The 17,666-nt window shown below is 50.5% G+C and overlaps 2 protein-coding genes across 3 annotated transcripts in view; both read right to left on the bottom strand.

Annotated features, from left to right (window-relative positions):
• STX1A (syntaxin 1A) overlaps window positions 1-17,666 on the bottom strand; it is a 100,021-nt gene that overhangs the window by 55,356 nt on the left and 26,999 nt on the right. The window lies entirely within an intron of this gene.
• On the bottom strand, window positions 14,845-16,137 carry LOC148044878 (E3 ubiquitin-protein ligase MARCHF5). The gene has a single exon (XM_087717334.1). It carries the CDS (start codon window positions 15,976-15,978, stop codon window positions 15,133-15,135), a length of 846 nt encoding a protein of 281 aa, XP_087573460.1. The 5' UTR covers window positions 15,979-16,137; the 3' UTR covers window positions 14,845-15,132.

Genomic DNA, 17,666 nt, shown 5'->3' with positions numbered 1-17,666 from the left:
GTCACCCTCCATGAAGAAAGGCCATTATGCATGCCAAAAGAGAGGGGAGGAGCAATGGATCCTCTTGAAGTGACGAGAAACACATGAGAACACAGCCCCACTTCTCCACCCATTAGAAGGAAGATGAAGCCAGCGCCTCTCCCACGTATCAGGCAGGCTGTCCAGGGCAGACAATCTCCATCCTCCCTCCGAACTAGACCTGAGGAGTATCTTCAACCATACCAAACACAAGCATACAGAGGCTGACAGGAGAAGGGAAGGGCACTGCTGATTGAACTGCCCCGATTCAGAGCAAAGTTTGATGGGAACTCAGACCAGTTAGCCCTATTCCTTGACTCAGCTGAGGTCCACTTGGAATGCTATGGACACCTCTACTCATCCCACAGAGCCATAGTGAATACTATCGCAGAGGGACTAGAGGGGGAAGCAAGGGAATGGCTAGCAGCCCTCCATAAGAAGAGAGCCCCCCCAAATGTAAGGCATATATAACTTCCTACGACTGCTAGAGACCAGATTTGAGTAGGTGGAAGAGGACCTGTATGCAGAAGATGAGCTCAGCAACATTAAGCAAAGGGGCTGCCCCATCAAAGAGCACATCCACGAATTTAGGAGAGTCATTGGAAGGCTATCCCCTTTACCAGAGCATCTGTTAGTGTCTGGACCAGCAGATTGCCCAAGTAACTGCCTACCGCAACATTCCAAACTGGCTCTCTGAGTGGTTCCAAGTAGCAATAAAAGTCAACAGCGGGCTGCATGCCAATGACATGAGAAAGCAACCAGATGCAAAAGAGAGAGGTCAACCTGACCTGAAACCACCCAGCCGACGGGTAACCACTGCACCATAGCAGGCCCTGAGACCAGCCATCCCTTGAAGTCCACTGAAATGCTACAGATGTGAGGGGATGGGCCATATGGCATCCATGTGCTCCACCCCAATCCCGATGCCGAGGCCAGAGCTACTACCCAGGGCACGATGAGAACGCGGCCGCAAACAGGCTACCCACGCATCCCGAAAGGCTTTCCAGGCTGCAGAGGTCCCTCCCCCAACCAGATGAAGGGGGGGGACCCAAGGCAACAATGACCAGTCACCAGAATTCTACAACAGTGACGACAAGGGTGAAAACAACCCAATGGTGAGGACCAATTCGCCCTTTCCGTTTTCCAATATGCTTCACAGCCCCAAAGACAGGAAGCTAGGGGGATTTTCAAGCCCTAATAGACTCAGGCTGCACTAGATGCTTGATCAACCTGACCACAGTCCTGAAACTGGGAATCAGAGCAAAAAGACTGGCCCACCCAATCCGGTTCGAACAGGTCAATGGGTCCCTAATGCCACCCACCTGACCGAACCAGTGACACTAGAGCTAGTGGATCACTGGGAAGTAATTTGATTCATAATGGCCCCCAAAATGACAGATGTAGTCATACTGGGACTCTCCAGGCTAGACAAGTGGAGACCAACCATGTGGTGGCAAAGGGTACCCGCAGGCTTAGGATAGAAAAGGGGCCCCAATCCCTTTTCTGTCAGCAAGCAGAAACACCACTCAAGCAGGGAACCCCCCCCCAAAAGAGCACACAAGAACATCTGGAAGACACAGCCGATAAAACCCCAGAGACAGAATAGATCCCAGGGAAATATCAGGACCTTGCAGAAGTATTCAGCGAGACAGAATGCAACATTCTGCCCCCCCCTCCCATGAGGCAGATTGTGCCATCGAAATCATCCCCAGGGCAAAACTACCCAAACCCAAGCTATATGCCATGACGCCCCAGGAAATGCAAGAAATGCACAAATACATAGACAAAAACCTAGCACGAGGGTTCAAGCCACGGGTTGTAGCGTCAGTCCTCTTCAAAGAGAAAAAAGACGGAACTATGAGACTGTGTGTAGACTTTTGAGGGATAAATGCCGTATGCGTACACAACCTATACCCTCTTCCCCCTCATGAATAATATGCTACCTCACTTGGCCAAGGAAAAAGTCTTCACCAAATTAGATCTCAGAGAGGCATACTACTGAATATGGATCAGGGAAGGAGATGAGTGGAAAACAGCATTCTACTGCCCCTAGGGAGCTTCCAATACAAAGTGATGCCTTTTGGACTACAGGAAGCCCCAGCAGTATTCATGCAGTTAATAAACGAGGTGCTGCATGAGCACCTCTACAAGGTGGTCCTTGTCTACCTGAATGACATCCTCATCTACACTGAGACCATGGACGACCACATATCCCTGGTCTGCCAAGTACTGGAAAAACTTCTGGCAGCCAACCTGTACGTCAAGCTATCACAATGTGAATTCCACCATGAGCGACTAGACTACCTAGACTACCGAGTGTCAAATGAGGGAATAGAGATGGACCCAGCCAAAGTGCAAGCCATCCTAAGCTGGCAAACCCCTCGCACCCGCAGACAGCTACAAAGCTTCCTAGGGTTCACAAACTTCTACAGGCAATTCACCCCCTCCTTTGTGAAGATCGCCAAACTTCTGACAGACCTCCTGAAGACAGGGAGCCCAGGAACAAAACCTCACCCGAGACAACCTCTACAGGTGGACCTACCTGCCAAAAGGCATTCGAGACACTAACGAAATGTTTGCAAAGGAATTGGTGCTGAAGCATCCTGACCCCGAGCAACCCTTCGTGATCCAAGCAGATGCCAGCAACATGGCAGTGGGAGCAATGCTACTCCAAAGAAACAACAAGGGAAACCTACAACCCTGCGCCTACACCTCCTGCAAGTTCACAGACATAGAGAGATGATGGGCCGCATGGGAAAAGAAGGCTTTCGCACTGCTAACCTGGAGACACCTGTTGGAAGGGGGCCAGAAACCGCTTGAAGTCTGAACTGACCGTAATAATCTGGAGGCTCTTAGGACCCCACAGAAACTATCACACAATCAAGACCCATGGGCTCAATATTTCAACCGCTTCAACTTTGTATTAAAGCACATTCCAGGGCAGAGGAATTTTCTAGCTGACGCCCTTTCCCACATGCCCCAGTACAAATGCGAACGGGAGCAGGTGGTGGACGGCATCATTCCCTCTACCCAAATAGCTGCCCAAATGACCACCAGAGGACAATGCCGTGACCGGCACGACCAACCAGCAAGCGACCTAACCATGAGACTCAAAACTGAACTGATAGCAGACCCTTGATTCCAAAACAACCAACACATCTTGACAAAAAGAGATGACCTTGCATGGAAGGGGACGAAACTCTATGTCCCAGAATCCTTACGCACCCTAATTCTCTAGACAAACCACGATGCCAAACTGGCAGGCCACTTTGGATTCCTAAAGACATTGCATTTAGCCCGGAGGCAGTTCTGGTGGCCCAAAATAAAGAAAGATGTGGACAGTTACGTGAAAAGTTGCACCAGCTGCGCCACAATGAAGAGGCGACCAGGAAAACCTCCCAGATTGCTGCAGCCAGTAGCAGAACCAACGAGGTCGTGGAAGGAGATCGCAATGGACTTTATAGTAGAGTTGCCAAAAAGTGGGGGAAACACGGTGATTTGGACTGTAATAGACCTGTTCTCCAAACAGGCACACTTCATACCCTGCAGCGGACTACCCTCAGCTCACAAGCTGGCCAAACTGTTCCTGAAGCACATCTACCACCTGCATGGAGTACCTCAAAGAATTATCTCAGACAGAGGGGTCCAGTTCACGGCTAAGTTCTGGAGGGAGTTCCTGCGGTCCATTGGGTCATTTCAGGGCCTTAGCTTGGTTTTTCACCCGAGCACCAATGGGGGGGGCAGAGAGACTGAATGCTATGGTAGAGCAGTACCTGAGGTGCTACGTGAACTATCAGCAGTCCAATTGGGCAGACCTTCTGACCTTCGCTGAGGTTTCATACAATAATGCTGTTCACAGCAGCACAGGACTAACACTGTTCAAAGTAGTGAGCGGCATGGACTGAGTATCCAAGGGATCCCCCTTCTTCAGTCAGCTTGACTGACTGGATGTCAATGCTAAAAGCAGCCTGGGAGAATGTCAAAAAAGCGCTAGCTAAAGCAGCACAAACCTATAAGGAACAGGCAGATAAACACCCAGCTCCACAATGACCATTCCTGGTGGGAGAGAAGGTTTACCTCTCCACAAAATATTTGAGGTTAAGGCTCCCTAGCAAGAAACTGGGACCATTCCCCATAGTAAAGATCATCAACCCAGTCTCAGTGCAACTGAAATTGCCCCGACTGCTAGGAAAGTATTCCATAGTAGCCTCTTAAAACCCGTGGTTGGATCCACTCTGAGACCACTGCCCCGGAAGCCCCCAGGCCCTTTGGTCATAGGGGGCTAAAGCCATTATGAGGTGCAACACATCCTTGATTCGAGGTGGCACAGGAGGCAACTCCAGTACTTAATTAAGTGGAAGGGCTATCCCTTGTCATAGGCATCTTGGGTAAAGAGTAGAAATATCCAGGCTGATTGCCTTATAGAGAGATTCCATGAAAAAACTCCAAACAAGCCTGGCGGGTGGACATAGCCTTTTATCCCATACTGGTAGTCAAATTGTTTTTGCTTGCACAGATTCCTTTGAAAAGTGAGGGGAAATGGATGTCAACTCTCTGTGTTGACATTCAATGCAGAGTGTCGGCGGAGCCAGATCTCAGATTACAGTAGCTGGGTTGAGATGAATGAAGCTATTGGATAACGTGATTTATTGACAAAGACTGAAGGGAGGGAAGAAACACAGGCAAAATTTAAAAGCAGATAAAGAAAGCAAAAAGATGGCTGCAAATAAGAAATGCCTAATGAAGAATGCCTAATGAAGCTGTTAATAAATGACTGCTTTTTGTATTACAATATCACGTCGCTTATTATGAAGCAGGCATCGTTAGGGTACTTTACAGACGGATGAAGACACCATTCTGCAGTGTCGATGGTCATCCAGCTCAGCCAGTCCACTGTCACGTTGTCCACTCCCGAGATGTGGTCTGATGGACAGGAGTATGACCTGGGGGGAAGGGGTAAAGCTCTCCTAGGCCGCCCGCTGGAGGGAGGAGGCCTTGCCAGAGGCCCGAGCTAAGGCCAAGCACTCCCTCGTGGCTATCTGCTGGCTGGGAGGAAAGCGCAGCAAATAGAAACAGCCAGGGAAAAAGGCACGTGGAAAAAACACCTCCCAAATTGGCCACCACACTTTTCCGGTCATGAGGGAACTGTTGGGTGTGAAACGGAGCATCCGCCGAGGACCCCAACCGGCAATTAAGGTGGAAAAGACAGTTGGGGAAGCAGTAAGCCTCCTGCTTTCCCCCCGGGGAGAGGGGGAACAAGCACTGGACAAGTGCCCCAGGGATCGCAAGCTCTCTGAGCGATACGGAGCTTAAAAGCCCCTAAATTTCCTCACCAGCAATTTTTGAAACAAAGGAACGAAAGATAACTACCTGACTAAACACTAAAGACAAAAATAATAAAAAAATCTATTCTGACTAAAGGAGGGTTTTCAGTCTATTCACACAAGAACTGAGAACTCCTCAAACACACGTCCGAACTGGGCTGGACAGAGTTTTTAAACTGACCTCAATGAGGAGAGGAGGCATGGTTAAGAAAATTAACTCAGTCCTTGGGCAAATAGACTGAATTTAACCCTTGCTTGGACTCTCCAAGCAGCGCACAGGAGAATTAATAATTTGGGTAAGACTTGGCAATAGGAAACTTAAAGATATAGGATTCTAAAATAATAATATTTTAGCAGATTGGCTGATGCTATAGATTGTGAAGTTTACGAATTTGATGATTATGAAGAGGCAATATGCTATGAAGTCAATGTAATTATATAATTACAGTATATAAGCTCTGAAACCAAAGTTAAGTAAAAATACTGGAGAACAATTAAAAATTAGGGGTGCAACCATATGTCAATGTTGCAGTCCAGATGTTCTGTAAAAAGTAAATGAACAGACTGGAATTTTGAGAATAAACAACTAGTGCCAGTTTGGAATCACATTTTGAAAAATAGAAAGTAACCTCACACTTTTTAACAAGTCAAATAGCAGTCATAATTTTTTCTGGAATTATCAGCAACCAACCTGAACTGGTGCGAAAAGAGGGTTGCTACAGGAGTGCCTCATTTATCTCACTTTTTATGCAATTTGCATGTCAAGTTCTTCAGCTGCATTGATTTGGAACAAGAACTTGGGGGGGGGGATATAATACCTTGTGCTTGCAGCTAAGAAGGTACAGCTGCTTCTTTTGGCAGCAACAGCGACTCAGCCAGGCTAAGAATAGTGCGCCAAAGGGGAAGGCAGACCTGACTAATTAGCCCAGTTAGCCAGCTTTTAAACAAGCCACCCTGGTCCCATTAAATATGGAACAAAGATGAAGCATCTGTTTTTCAAGAGGTGGTTAGCACGTCACAGAGCGTACTGTGAGAGGTCATAGGATGCCATCGTTTTGAATGGGATTTTCAAAACTACCTTCCACAAATAAAGTACTTTACTACTTCCAACCGCACCATTGTATTAATTTCATTGTATTAAAGGGCAGCAGCCTTTATATCAAAAGTTCATATGTAGCAGTCATGATATTAAACAATAGAGTTTTGTTGGACAAATGCAATATTCCATGTGTGCTAAGGATAGAAGATAAGAGAATTGCTTTTGTAGATAGTCCTTGACTCTCAACAATGCATTTAATGGTCTGTAGAGATTCTCAGTCATCCAGGTCATGGTTGTCTCAAAGGTGCTTTTTCAGGAGGCAACTGGACTTTCTTGGATTTTTTTTCTTTTTCTTTCTTTTGTTTTTGAAGAAACATTTTGAAAAAAACAGAGAAGTCCCGTTGCCTCCTGAAAAAGCACCTTTGGGACATTCATTTAATGACCATTCAAAGTTAAAATGGCACTGCAAAAAAGTGTTTTAGGACCACTTCTCACACTTACGATCATTGCAATATCTCCCAAGTATGTGATCATAATTAGGGCGCTTGGCAACCAGCATGTATTTATGAGAGTTGCATCGTCCCAGAGTCTTGGGATTCTCATTTGCAACCTTCCTGGGGAGCAAAGATTGTAAGCAAATTCAACGGGGGAAGCCAAATTAGCAATAGCAGTTAGACTTATATACCGCTTCATAGGCTTTCAGCCCTCTCTAAGCGGTTTACAGAGTTGGCATATTGCCCCCACAATCTGGGTCCTCATTTTACCCACCTCGGAAGGATGGAAGGCTGAGTCAACCCTGAGCTGGTGAGATTTGAACTGCCGAGCTACAGAACTAGCAGTCAGCTGAAGTGGCTGCAGTACTGCACCCTAACCACTGCGCCACCTCGGCTCTTAAATTCACTTAACTGCATGATTCACTTAACAACTGCAGTGGTTTGTTTAATAAACACAGCAAAAAAAGGTCATAAAATGGCTCACTTAACAACTGCCTTGCTTAGCAACCGAAATTTTGGGCTCAATATTGGTCACAAATTGAGGACCACCTGCATACTGTTTTAGTGAACTCCCTGGAGCCAATAGGCTAGCTGTTGATGTTAACATAGAAAAACGTAGCAGTTGGGTCATACAAAATGGATTAAGCTTATGTTAATATCTATTCTTATCATGACCAACCAAATAAATGTCTCTAAGTAGCTAGAAACAGATACGACTGAATGCTTTTCTGTTTTGGATTCCCACCAGCATTATTTCTGAACATGGAGATTTCATTCTACCGTTGTGCATAACAGGTACGGATAGCTCTGACTACTCTTTTAAAAAGAGTGGAGTTTGAAGAGTCAAATGTGACTCTTAAGGTAGCCCCACTTTTTTCAGGCTTGCAGAAAAATGTGCGGAAAAAAAGGGTTGCCTGAATGACTAGCATAGAGCCTATGCTTGTGCAACATCTGGTGTTATGTTCTGCGCAGCCGCCAAAACAAGGAGTTTAAGCGGGAAGCGATTCGACATCTGATTGGCTGATCGTTTGACAGCTCCTGTATAAATAGGGAGCTGTCCAACGAGCAGCGGCGGCATTCCTGTTCTAAGCCGGTTCTGAACTGTTAGCTTGTTCTTTGAGGGAATAAACTTGTTAGCCTTTATTCCTGTCTCCGCCTCAGTCATTCCTGGCTACCCACAGGTCCTTGGTACACACCACTGGCGACGAGGGTGGGATTGCCAAACTGAGGTGCGAGAAGCTGAAGTCACTTACTGCTGAAGTCGCTCGCTGAGTCACTAGAACCGCGCTTAAGTTCCCCGCGACGAGACGTCGTGGCTCTGACAGGAATGGCCACGTTGAATTTCGCGCCATTCAGCTACGGCTCTGAGACATGGGAGTCATACACGGCTAGGTTCGAGTGTTTTTTGGTCGCACACGACCTCACTGAGCTGACGGACGAGCGGAAATGCGCATTTTTCCTGTCCGTCTGTGGCAAAGATGTTTTTCATACTGCCAGGGCTCTTACAGCTCCGGAACCTATTAAGGCCGTCCCATGGCCCGTGCTGCTGGCGAAACTGACAAGCCATTATGCCCCATCGCCGTCCAAGATAGCCCGCAGGCACGCCTTTCATCAGCGGAGCCAAGCTGAGGGGGAGTCCGTCAGCGCTTACGTTGCTGCCTTACGCTCAGCCGCCCTGCACTGTGAGTTCAGAGACCTCGATGAAGCTCTCCTCGACCGCCTAGTGTGTGGCATCCGAGACCTCAAGCTTCAAAAGCGGTTACTGACAAAAACAGATCTTTCGTTTCAAACCGCCCTTGATGAAGTTCGGGCGTCCGAGATGGCTGAGGCTTCCCTAGCTACCATCGCAAAGGCCCGGTCTGCCCCTTCCACGCAGGCTGCCAACGCTTTTAACACTGTGGCCGGTTCACCTGACTCAGAAAGTGAAGATTCCGATGCGGACACCCAGGATGAGGACATTAACCGCCTTGAGGAGGCGAACAGAAAGAGCTGGCCTCGGCGAAAGGGCAACGCTAAATCTGCATGTAGTGGTTGCGGAGGCAATCACGAAAGAGCTGAGTGCAGATTCAGACAAGCCCTCTGCCAGCGGTGTGGAAGAAAGGGCCACATCGCTCGGGTGTGCCGAGCAGCGCAGCCCATGTCCTCTCCAGAGTCCCAAGCCGAGCGGTCTCGGCCATTGCGAACCAAGAAAGCTAGAACAGACTGCCATGCAATCCTACGCAATTCTAATCACGACCTCTCTTGCCACCTGCTGCAAAAGAAGATCCAACTATCTGTGACGATAGAAGGGAAGCCCTGTGAGATGGAGCTCGACACCGGTTCCGCAACGTCCATAGTGTCTTGGAGCACCATCAAACGTCTTTTGCCTCAGCTGTCCAAACGCCAATTACAAGACTGTAATTTAACATTAAGGGACTATCAGGGCAACCTGATTCCAGTAATTGGCACCCGGAAAGTCAGAGTGCAGTTCAAGGGGTTTGACGGCCGGCTACCCCTCATCATAGTCGAGGGACGACTGCCCAGCCTTCTAGGTCTCGACTGGTTCCAGTCCCTAGGTATGCAAGTCAGCGGAATCCACCACCTCGGCGCAACTGCACTCGACTGCTTAGTCAACGAGTTTCCAGCTGTCTTCGATGGCACTTTAGGCAAATACACAGGAACGCCTGTGTCCTTCAACCTCGACCCATCAGTGCAGCCGGTGAGAATGAAGCCACGCCGAGTTCCAATTGCACTCAAGCCGAAGGTGGACGCCGAGCTGGACAAACTCGTAGCTCAGGGCGTCCTCGAGCCAGTGGATCATGCACGATGGGAAACACCCATCGTGCTGCCAATTAAACCGGACGGCAGTGTGAGGATCTGCGCAGACTACCGCTGCTCGATCAACCGTGCCCTGCCTTCAAATGCGTACCCGGTGCCAGTGGTCCAGCACCTCCTACACACTCTGGGCGAGGGGTCAATTTTTGCGAAACTCGACCTTGCACAGGCGTACCAACAACTAGTCGTGGACAACGAAGCAGCTGAGGCACAGACAATCATCACGCACCGGGGTGCATTCCGTTGCCGCAGGTTGCAGTTTGGGGTGAGCATCGCCCCTGGACTTTTTCAAAGCTTGATGGAGCGCTTGCTCCAAGGACTCCAAGGCGTCGTCCCCTATTTTGACGATGTCCTTGTGTCAGCCACCTCCATGGATGAACTCATGGCCCGTTTGCGCATGGTTCTCCAAAAATTCCAAAACATGGGCCTGAAGGTTAAGAGAGACAAATGCCAGGTTGCGGTGTCCCAGATAGAGTTCCTGGGGTTCCTCATTGATGGCAATGGCATCCATCCTACTGCGGCCAAGACCAAAGCCATCCTTGAGGCCCCTGCTCCTACCAATAGAGCTGAATTACAGGCCTTTTTAGGCCTACTCAATTTCTATGCGGTCTTCCTGCCGCATAAAGCCTCTGTCGCGGAGCCACTCCACCGTCTCCTTGACTCGGGGGCTGCCTGGGTCTGGGGCCGGCGGGAGGCTTCCGCATTCAAGGCTGTGAAACATCTCCTGATCTCTAACGACGTCCTTGTTCAATACAGCGAGCACTTGCCTTTAGTGCTCGCCTGCGACGCTTCCCCCTACGGGGTGGGCGCCGTCCTGTCACACCAGTTGCCTAGTGGAGCTGAGGTGCCGGTTGCCTACTTTTCCCGCACCCTCTCTGCTTCTGAGCGCAACTACGCGCAAATTGATAAAGAGGCCCTCGCTATTGTGGCCGGGGTGCGGCGCTTCCATCATTATTTGTACGGCCGCCCCTTCCAAATTGTCACTGACCACAAGCCCTTACTGGGGTTGCTTGCCGGCGACCGCCCGGCCCCGCAGGTGCTGTCCCCTCGAATGACACGATGGTCTGTGTTCCTCGCCTCCTACGACTACCTGCTACTGCACCGACCAGGGAAACAGATCGCTCACGCCGATGCCCTCAGCCGTTGCCCTTTGCCAGACGCTCCTGAAGACCCTACTGCTGCCGCCCCCGTCTTCCTCATTGACGACCTCAACCTTCCAATTTCTGCCGCCGACATCGCCCGGTCGTCCGCAAGGGATCAGGTAATATCCCGGGCACTAGATTGGGTTAGGCGAGGGTGGCCCAAGGACCCCGTAGATCCTGTTTTCCTTCCCTTTAAATCACGGCTGGCGGAACTCTCCGTTCAGCGCGGCTGTTTGCTGTGGGGCCACCGCGTTGTGGTGCCGGCCTCACTGAGGACTACCGTCTTGCAACAGCTTCACCTTGCACACCCCGGCATTGTCCGAATGAAAGCCCTGGGCAGAAGTTATGTCTGGTGGCCCAAGCTGGACCAGGACATAGCTGCCCATGTTGCCGGGTGCCCAAAATGTCAAGGTGCCCAAGCTTTACCGCCCAGAGCCGAGCCCCGAACGTGGGAGCCACCATCCTCTCCCTGGTCGCGAATACACATTGATTTCGCAGGCCCTATTCAGGGCCGCATGCTCTTGATTATCGTGGACGCCTTCTCGAAGTGGGTCGAGGCGATCCACATGTCCTCCACTACGGCGGACGCTCTTATTGCCACCCTCCGCCACGTCTTCGCCACCCATGGGCTACCCGACGTGTTGGTGTCCGATAACGGACCACAACTGACAGCTGCCAAATTTGAGGCCTTCTTAGCTTCCCAGGGCATCCGGCATGCCCTGACGTCTCCCTTTCACCCCTCTAGTAATGGCTTGGCGGAGCGCGCTGTGCGGTCCGTCAAGGAGGCCCTTTCCAAAATGGATCACCTGCCCTGGCTAGAACGCATTGATGCCTTCTTGCTGGCTCACCGCTCCACGCCATCCCCAGAATCCAACACCAGCCCAGCCGAGCTCCTTATGGGACGGCGGCTAAGAACGACCCTTGACCGGTTGCACCCTGCCTACTCTACCCCAAAGCCTTTGGATTCTCAGGGAGGGACGAGATCCTTCGCCCAGGGGGAAGCAGTGTATGCCCGTAATTATGGGGGGCATCCCTTGTGGCTACCGGGCATAGTAACTGATCAGACCGGGCCCTGCTCCTACAGGGTCAGGCTCCTCGACGGCAGAACGTGGAAACGTCACTGCGACCAGTTGCGGAGCAGGCACCCAGGGCAACCTTGCCAGCAGAGCCCAACAGTAGCCCAGCAGTCACCAACCAGCCCAGCGAGCCCAACAGCAGCGGCGACCAGCGACGGGGAACCCAGAGACGAGGAGGCCGACGTCGAGCAGGCAGCCAGCGCGCCAAACCGAAGCGGCGACTTACCTGGTGGGCCAGCACCCTTCTGCGGTCTTCCTCGGCGACCCGGGCAATCACCATCCTCCGGCGCAGAGTCCTCGGCCGAGGACGAGCAACCAGGGCCTCCAAGCAGGGCAGAAGGGCTCCGGGCATCCAGCCGAGTCAGGCGGCGGCCAGCGTACTTGCAAGACTACGCTTGCGCGAACTTAGAAGGGAGGGGTGTTATGTTCTGCGCAGCCGCCAAAACAAGGAGTTTAAGCGGGAAGCGATTCGACATCTGATTGGCTGATCGTTTGACAGCTCCTGTATAAATAGGGAGCTGTCCAACGAGCAGCGGCGGCATTCCTGTTCTAAGCCGGTTCTGAACTGTTAGCTTGTTCTTTGAGGGAATAAACTTGTTAGCCTTTATTCCTGTCTCCGCCTCAGTCATTCCTGGCTACCCACAGGTCCTTGGTACACTGCTTGGAGGCCCTGGTTGCTCGTCCTCGGCCGAGGACTCTGCGCCGGAGGATGGTGATTGCCCGGGTCGCCGAGGAAGACCGCAGAAGGGTGCTGGCCCACCAGGTAAGTCGCCGCTTCGGTTTGGCGCGCTGGCTGCCTGCTCGACGTCGGCCTCCTCGTCTCTGGGTTCCCCGTCGCTGGTCGCCGCTGCTGTTGGGCTCGCTGGGCTGGTTGGTGACTGCTGGGCTACTGTTGGGCTCTGCTGGCAAGGTTGCCCTGGGTGCCTGCTCCGCAACTGGTCGCAGTGACGTTTCCACGTTCTGCCGTCGAGGAGCCTGACCCTGTAGGAGCAGGGCCCGGTCTGATCAGTTACTATGCCCGGTAGCCACAAGGGATGCCCCCCATAATTACGGGCATACACTGCTTCCCCCTGGGCGAAGGATCTCGTCCCTCCCTGAGAATCCAAAGGCTTTGGGGTAGAGTAGGCAGGGTGCAACCGGTCAAGGGTCGTTCTTAGCCGCCGTCCCATAAGGAGCTCGGCTGGGCTGGTGTTGGATTCTGGGGATGGCGTGGAGCGGTGAGCCAGCAAGAAGGCATCAATGCGTTCTAGCCAGGGCAGGTGATCCATTTTGGAAAGGGCCTCCTTGACGGACCGCACAGCGCGCTCCGCCAAGCCATTACTAGAGGGGTGAAAGGGAGACGTCAGGGCATGCCGGATGCCCTGGGAAGCTAAGAAGGCCTCAAATTTGGCAGCTGTCAGTTGTGGTCCGTTATCGGACACCAACACGTCGGGTAGCCCATGGGTGGCGAAGACGTGGCGGAGGGTGGCAATAAGAGCGTCCGCCGTAGTGGAGGACATGTGGATCGCCTCGACCCACTTCGAGAAGGCGTCCACGATAATCAAGAGCATGCGGCCCTGAATAGGGCCTGCGAAATCAATGTGTATTCGCGACCAGGGAGAGGATGGTGGCTCCCACGTTCGGGGCTCGGCTCTGGGCGGTAAAGCTTGGGCACCTTGACATTTTGGGCACCCGGCAACATGGGCAGCTATGTCCTGGTCCAGCTTGGGCCACCAGACATAACTTCTGCCCAGGGCTTTCATTCGGACAATGCCGGGGTGTGCAAGGTGAAGCTGTTGCAAGACGGTAGTCCTCAGTGAGGCCGGCACCACAACGCGGTGGCCCCACAGCAAACAGCCGCGCTGAACGGAGAGTTCCGCCAGCCGTGATTTAAAGGGAAGGAAAACAGGATCTACGGGGTCCTTGGGCCACCCTCGCCTAACCCAATCTAGTGCCCGGGATATTACCTGATCCCTTGCGGACGACCGGGCGATGTCGGCGGCAGAAATTGGAAGGTTGAGGTCGTCAATGAGGAAGACGGGGGCGGCAGCAGTAGGGTCTTCAGGAGCGTCTGGCAAAGGGCAACGGCTGAGGGCATCGGCGTGAGCGATCTGTTTCCCTGGTCGGTGCAGTAGCAGGTAGTCGTAGGAGGCGAGGAACACAGACCATCGTGTCATTCGAGGGGACAGCACCTGCGGGGCCGGGCGGTCGCCGGCAAGCAACCCCAGTAAGGGCTTGTGGTCAGTGACAATTTGGAAGGGGCGGCCGTACAAATAATGATGGAAGCGCCGCACCCCGGCCACAATAGCGAGGGCCTCTTTATCAATTTGCGCGTAGTTGCGCTCAGAAGCAGAGAGGGTGCGGGAAAAGTAGGCAACCGGCACCTCAGCTCCACTAGGCAACTGGTGTGACAGGACGGCGCCCACCCCGTAGGGGGAAGCGTCGCAGGCGAGCACTAAAGGCAAGTGCTCGCTGTATTGAACAAGGACGTCGTTAGAGATCAGGAGATGTTTCACAGCCTTGAATGCGGAAGCCTCCCGCCGGCCCCAGACCCAGGCAGCCCCCGAGTCAAGGAGACGGTGGAGTGGCTCCGCGACAGAGGCTTTATGCGGCAGGAAGACCGCATAGAAATTGAGTAGGCCTAAAAAGGCCTGTAATTCGGCTCTATTGGTAGGAGCAGGGGCCTCAAGGATGTCCTTGTGTCAGCCACCTCCATGGATGAACTCATGGCCCGTTTGCGCATGGTTCTCCAAAAATTCCAAAACATGGGCCTGAAGGTTAAGAGAGACAAATGCCAGGTTGCGGTGTCCCAGATAGAGTTCCTGGGGTTCCTCATTGATGGCAATGGCATCCATCGGCAGGTTGACTAGCAAAGAGTTATGAATTTACTGCAATGAGCATACAAAAGATATTTCAAAACAGTCTGCACATAATTTATTGACTTCATAAGTGTTTGGCTGTTTCAAAAAAACCCCAAAAGGCAATATATCCCCACAAGAAATGGATTCAGATGTCTCCTGCCACAAAGAAAAACACATTAATGGAAACAAATTACATTCTTAAGCTTAACAACTAAGTAGGATTCACCTTGACATTATAGTCTTTTATTAGTCTTATGTGGAAAGGGGAGAGATACAAAATGCAGCAGCATCTCATCCAATCTCGGCTCCCGTAGCTAACTAATAGAATCGTTGCAGAATATAGGAAGTGAGATTGTAAGAGTCTTGACAGGCGTATTGTAGTCGTTTATGCTCCTTCTTGCTCGGGGTAGTTTAAAATTTTCCGATGAGCTTGTCGCAAATATTGCTGCTGTTTGAAGTAGACTTTGAAAGCTCCTTTTATAGCAACAAAAGCAATTCCACCCAAAATTGTTCTTTGAAGATTAGAATTAACACTGCTGAACATCAATTTTCCCACTATTGTGGCGATTGTGGGAAAGACAAGAGCTCCACATAGGATACGAGTGGCGGAGACATGATCTGCTAAAGGGTTAGCCTCAGCTGGAATACGAGGAACAGGACATCCAATCCCTGGAAATATGCTGTTCAGTATCTGCAGTTTGTTAGAGTACTTTCGCCACAATCTAAGCACGTAGTCTTCCCAGCGGATCATCTTTCCCAATATAAGCATAACTGGGATGGTTGGAAGTCCAATTAACAGGAATAATGGATCTGCCCTCTCCATGACATCAAGGCCCTCTTTATGACCCACAACCTGCATCACTGTTACAGCTCCATAGGTGACAGCTGTCCAGTAGATAGAGCCCACCATTATTCCAGCCGCAGCAAATGGACAGGCTTTTGAGATAAGACGATCTGCTAAGTCCAAGACATAAACAACTGGACCTAGCTTTGGAAACACTATCAAGTATTCTGCATTGCACTGTGGACAGGCAACTCGAGCTGTGCTGTTTCCTCTTTGTTTTTCGTCCACCCAACGCTGTAGACATGTTTGGTGAACCCATTTCGTGGACCCTCTACACCTGCACGGTCTCACCCATTCCGCTGTTCTGTCATCCTCATCAGTAGCAAAACAAACCCAGCAACTCCTGTCCAGGGTCTGCGACACTACTAAGCCCGCCTGTTCCGACATAACTTCCCCGGGGGCGGGGAAACCCGGGGGCCTCGGCTAAAACAGGCGCCAGAAAGGAAAGGCCCCCCCGGAGGCCTGTCAGGGGAGAGAGGTGTGTGGTGGTAGTGTGTGGTACCAAAAATAAAACCCCACAACCCGGAGTGGCCGGACACGCTTTTTTTTCTCCCCCCGCCTCACGGCGACAAAAAGACGCCCCTGAGGGGGGAAAAAAAAAAAGCGTGTCCGGCCACTCCGGGTTGTGGGGTCCTTGGTACACACCATCTGGAATATATTTTCTGTATCATTTTCAAAGCACATAGATTCCAACATGCAAAGGTTCCTCAAATCTATTATATACATTATGGGAAGTTCTTTTGTTTGGCTAGTCTGCCATCATTTTTTTCCTGAATTATCTATCTATCTATCTATCTATCTATCTATCTATCTATCTATCTATCTATCTATCTATCTATCTATCTAATCCTTCTCTCCACTTCTAGAATTCAAACAGCTGAATGCGCAGACCGGTATTGATTTCAGCCCACCCTTTCAAGCATTCCATTACGCTCATACGCAGCACAAAGAGAGCCCAGAAGCCCTGAGATGAACCAAAATTGTCCTATCATCCTCCCTACAGGTAATAGACCAGAGGAGATGGTGGAAAGCTTTCATCTAACGAAGAGGCTCTTGGAAGTCCTGAAAATAAAGCCAAATCTTCTGTTTATTAGAAACAGAAGTACTGACAGCTCTTTTATATTCCACTGCCTTAAAGATTGGAATCTCAAGGGATTGGATGTTCATAATATGATTTAGCTGCTGTTGATGCAATTTAAATGTTGCAACATGCTAAAAAACCAAAGTTAAAAAGCATCTTTGCTCTGTGCACATCCTACCAACTACAGCTTGATCACAAAACCAAGCAAGCAAACCAGAGGTGGTATTCAGCAGGTTCTGACCAGTCCTGGAGAACCGGTAGTGGAAAGTTTGAATAGTTCAGAGAATTGGTGAACACCACCCCTGACTGGCCCCACCCCCATTTTTTCTCTGCCTCCCGAGTCCCAGCTGATTGGGAGGAAATGAGGATTTTGCAGTAACCTTCCCCTGGAGTGGGGAGGGAATGGAGATTTTACAGTATCCTTCTCCTGCCAAGCCCACCAAGCCAAGCCACACCCACCAAGCCACGTCCACAGAACTGGTAGTAAAAATTTTGAACCCCACTACTGAAGCAAACACTATAGCTATGGAATGGAATGAAAATAAATATTTGGGCCTTTCCAAAGCATTAAGTTAAAATGCTATTTGCCATCATTGATTCAGTAGGAATACTATATTGGTAAGTAGCCTGTTACTCCACACACGTAGTGGCCTTCTTCTTTTAAATCTGTTCTAAGTCACTAGCTAATAATGTTGTTCTGACTATTTATGAGAACCATCTGATAGGCAACATGATTAGTTAAGACCTCTACTTTTACTGTATATGGGGAGGGGGTGGGGGAGAGAAACCTGCCAATCACAGTATCGCTGCAGAAAAGGAGTAGAGGGTTTAAAACAAAAGTTCCAGACAAGAATTACAATGAGATCATTTCTTAGTCTCATCATTTTACTGTTAGATTATTGCAGCCTTGGGCAAAACCATCAAGGGCAACAGAAAATCGACTCATTGCAAGACTAGTTTGACATAGCACAAATCCATTCAACCACTGAAAATG

Source organism: Thamnophis sirtalis, unplaced genomic scaffold (genome assembly GCF_051295495.1).
Source record: "Thamnophis sirtalis isolate CommonGarterSnake01/CBP01778 unplaced genomic scaffold, rThaSir2_p1.2 scaffold_6, whole genome shotgun sequence".
In the NCBI taxonomy this organism is placed as follows: domain Eukaryota; kingdom Metazoa; phylum Chordata; class Lepidosauria; order Squamata; family Natricidae; genus Thamnophis; species Thamnophis sirtalis.
The sequence above is the reverse complement of the archived record's forward strand: the minus strand, read 5'-3'. Positions and strand labels throughout refer to the sequence as shown.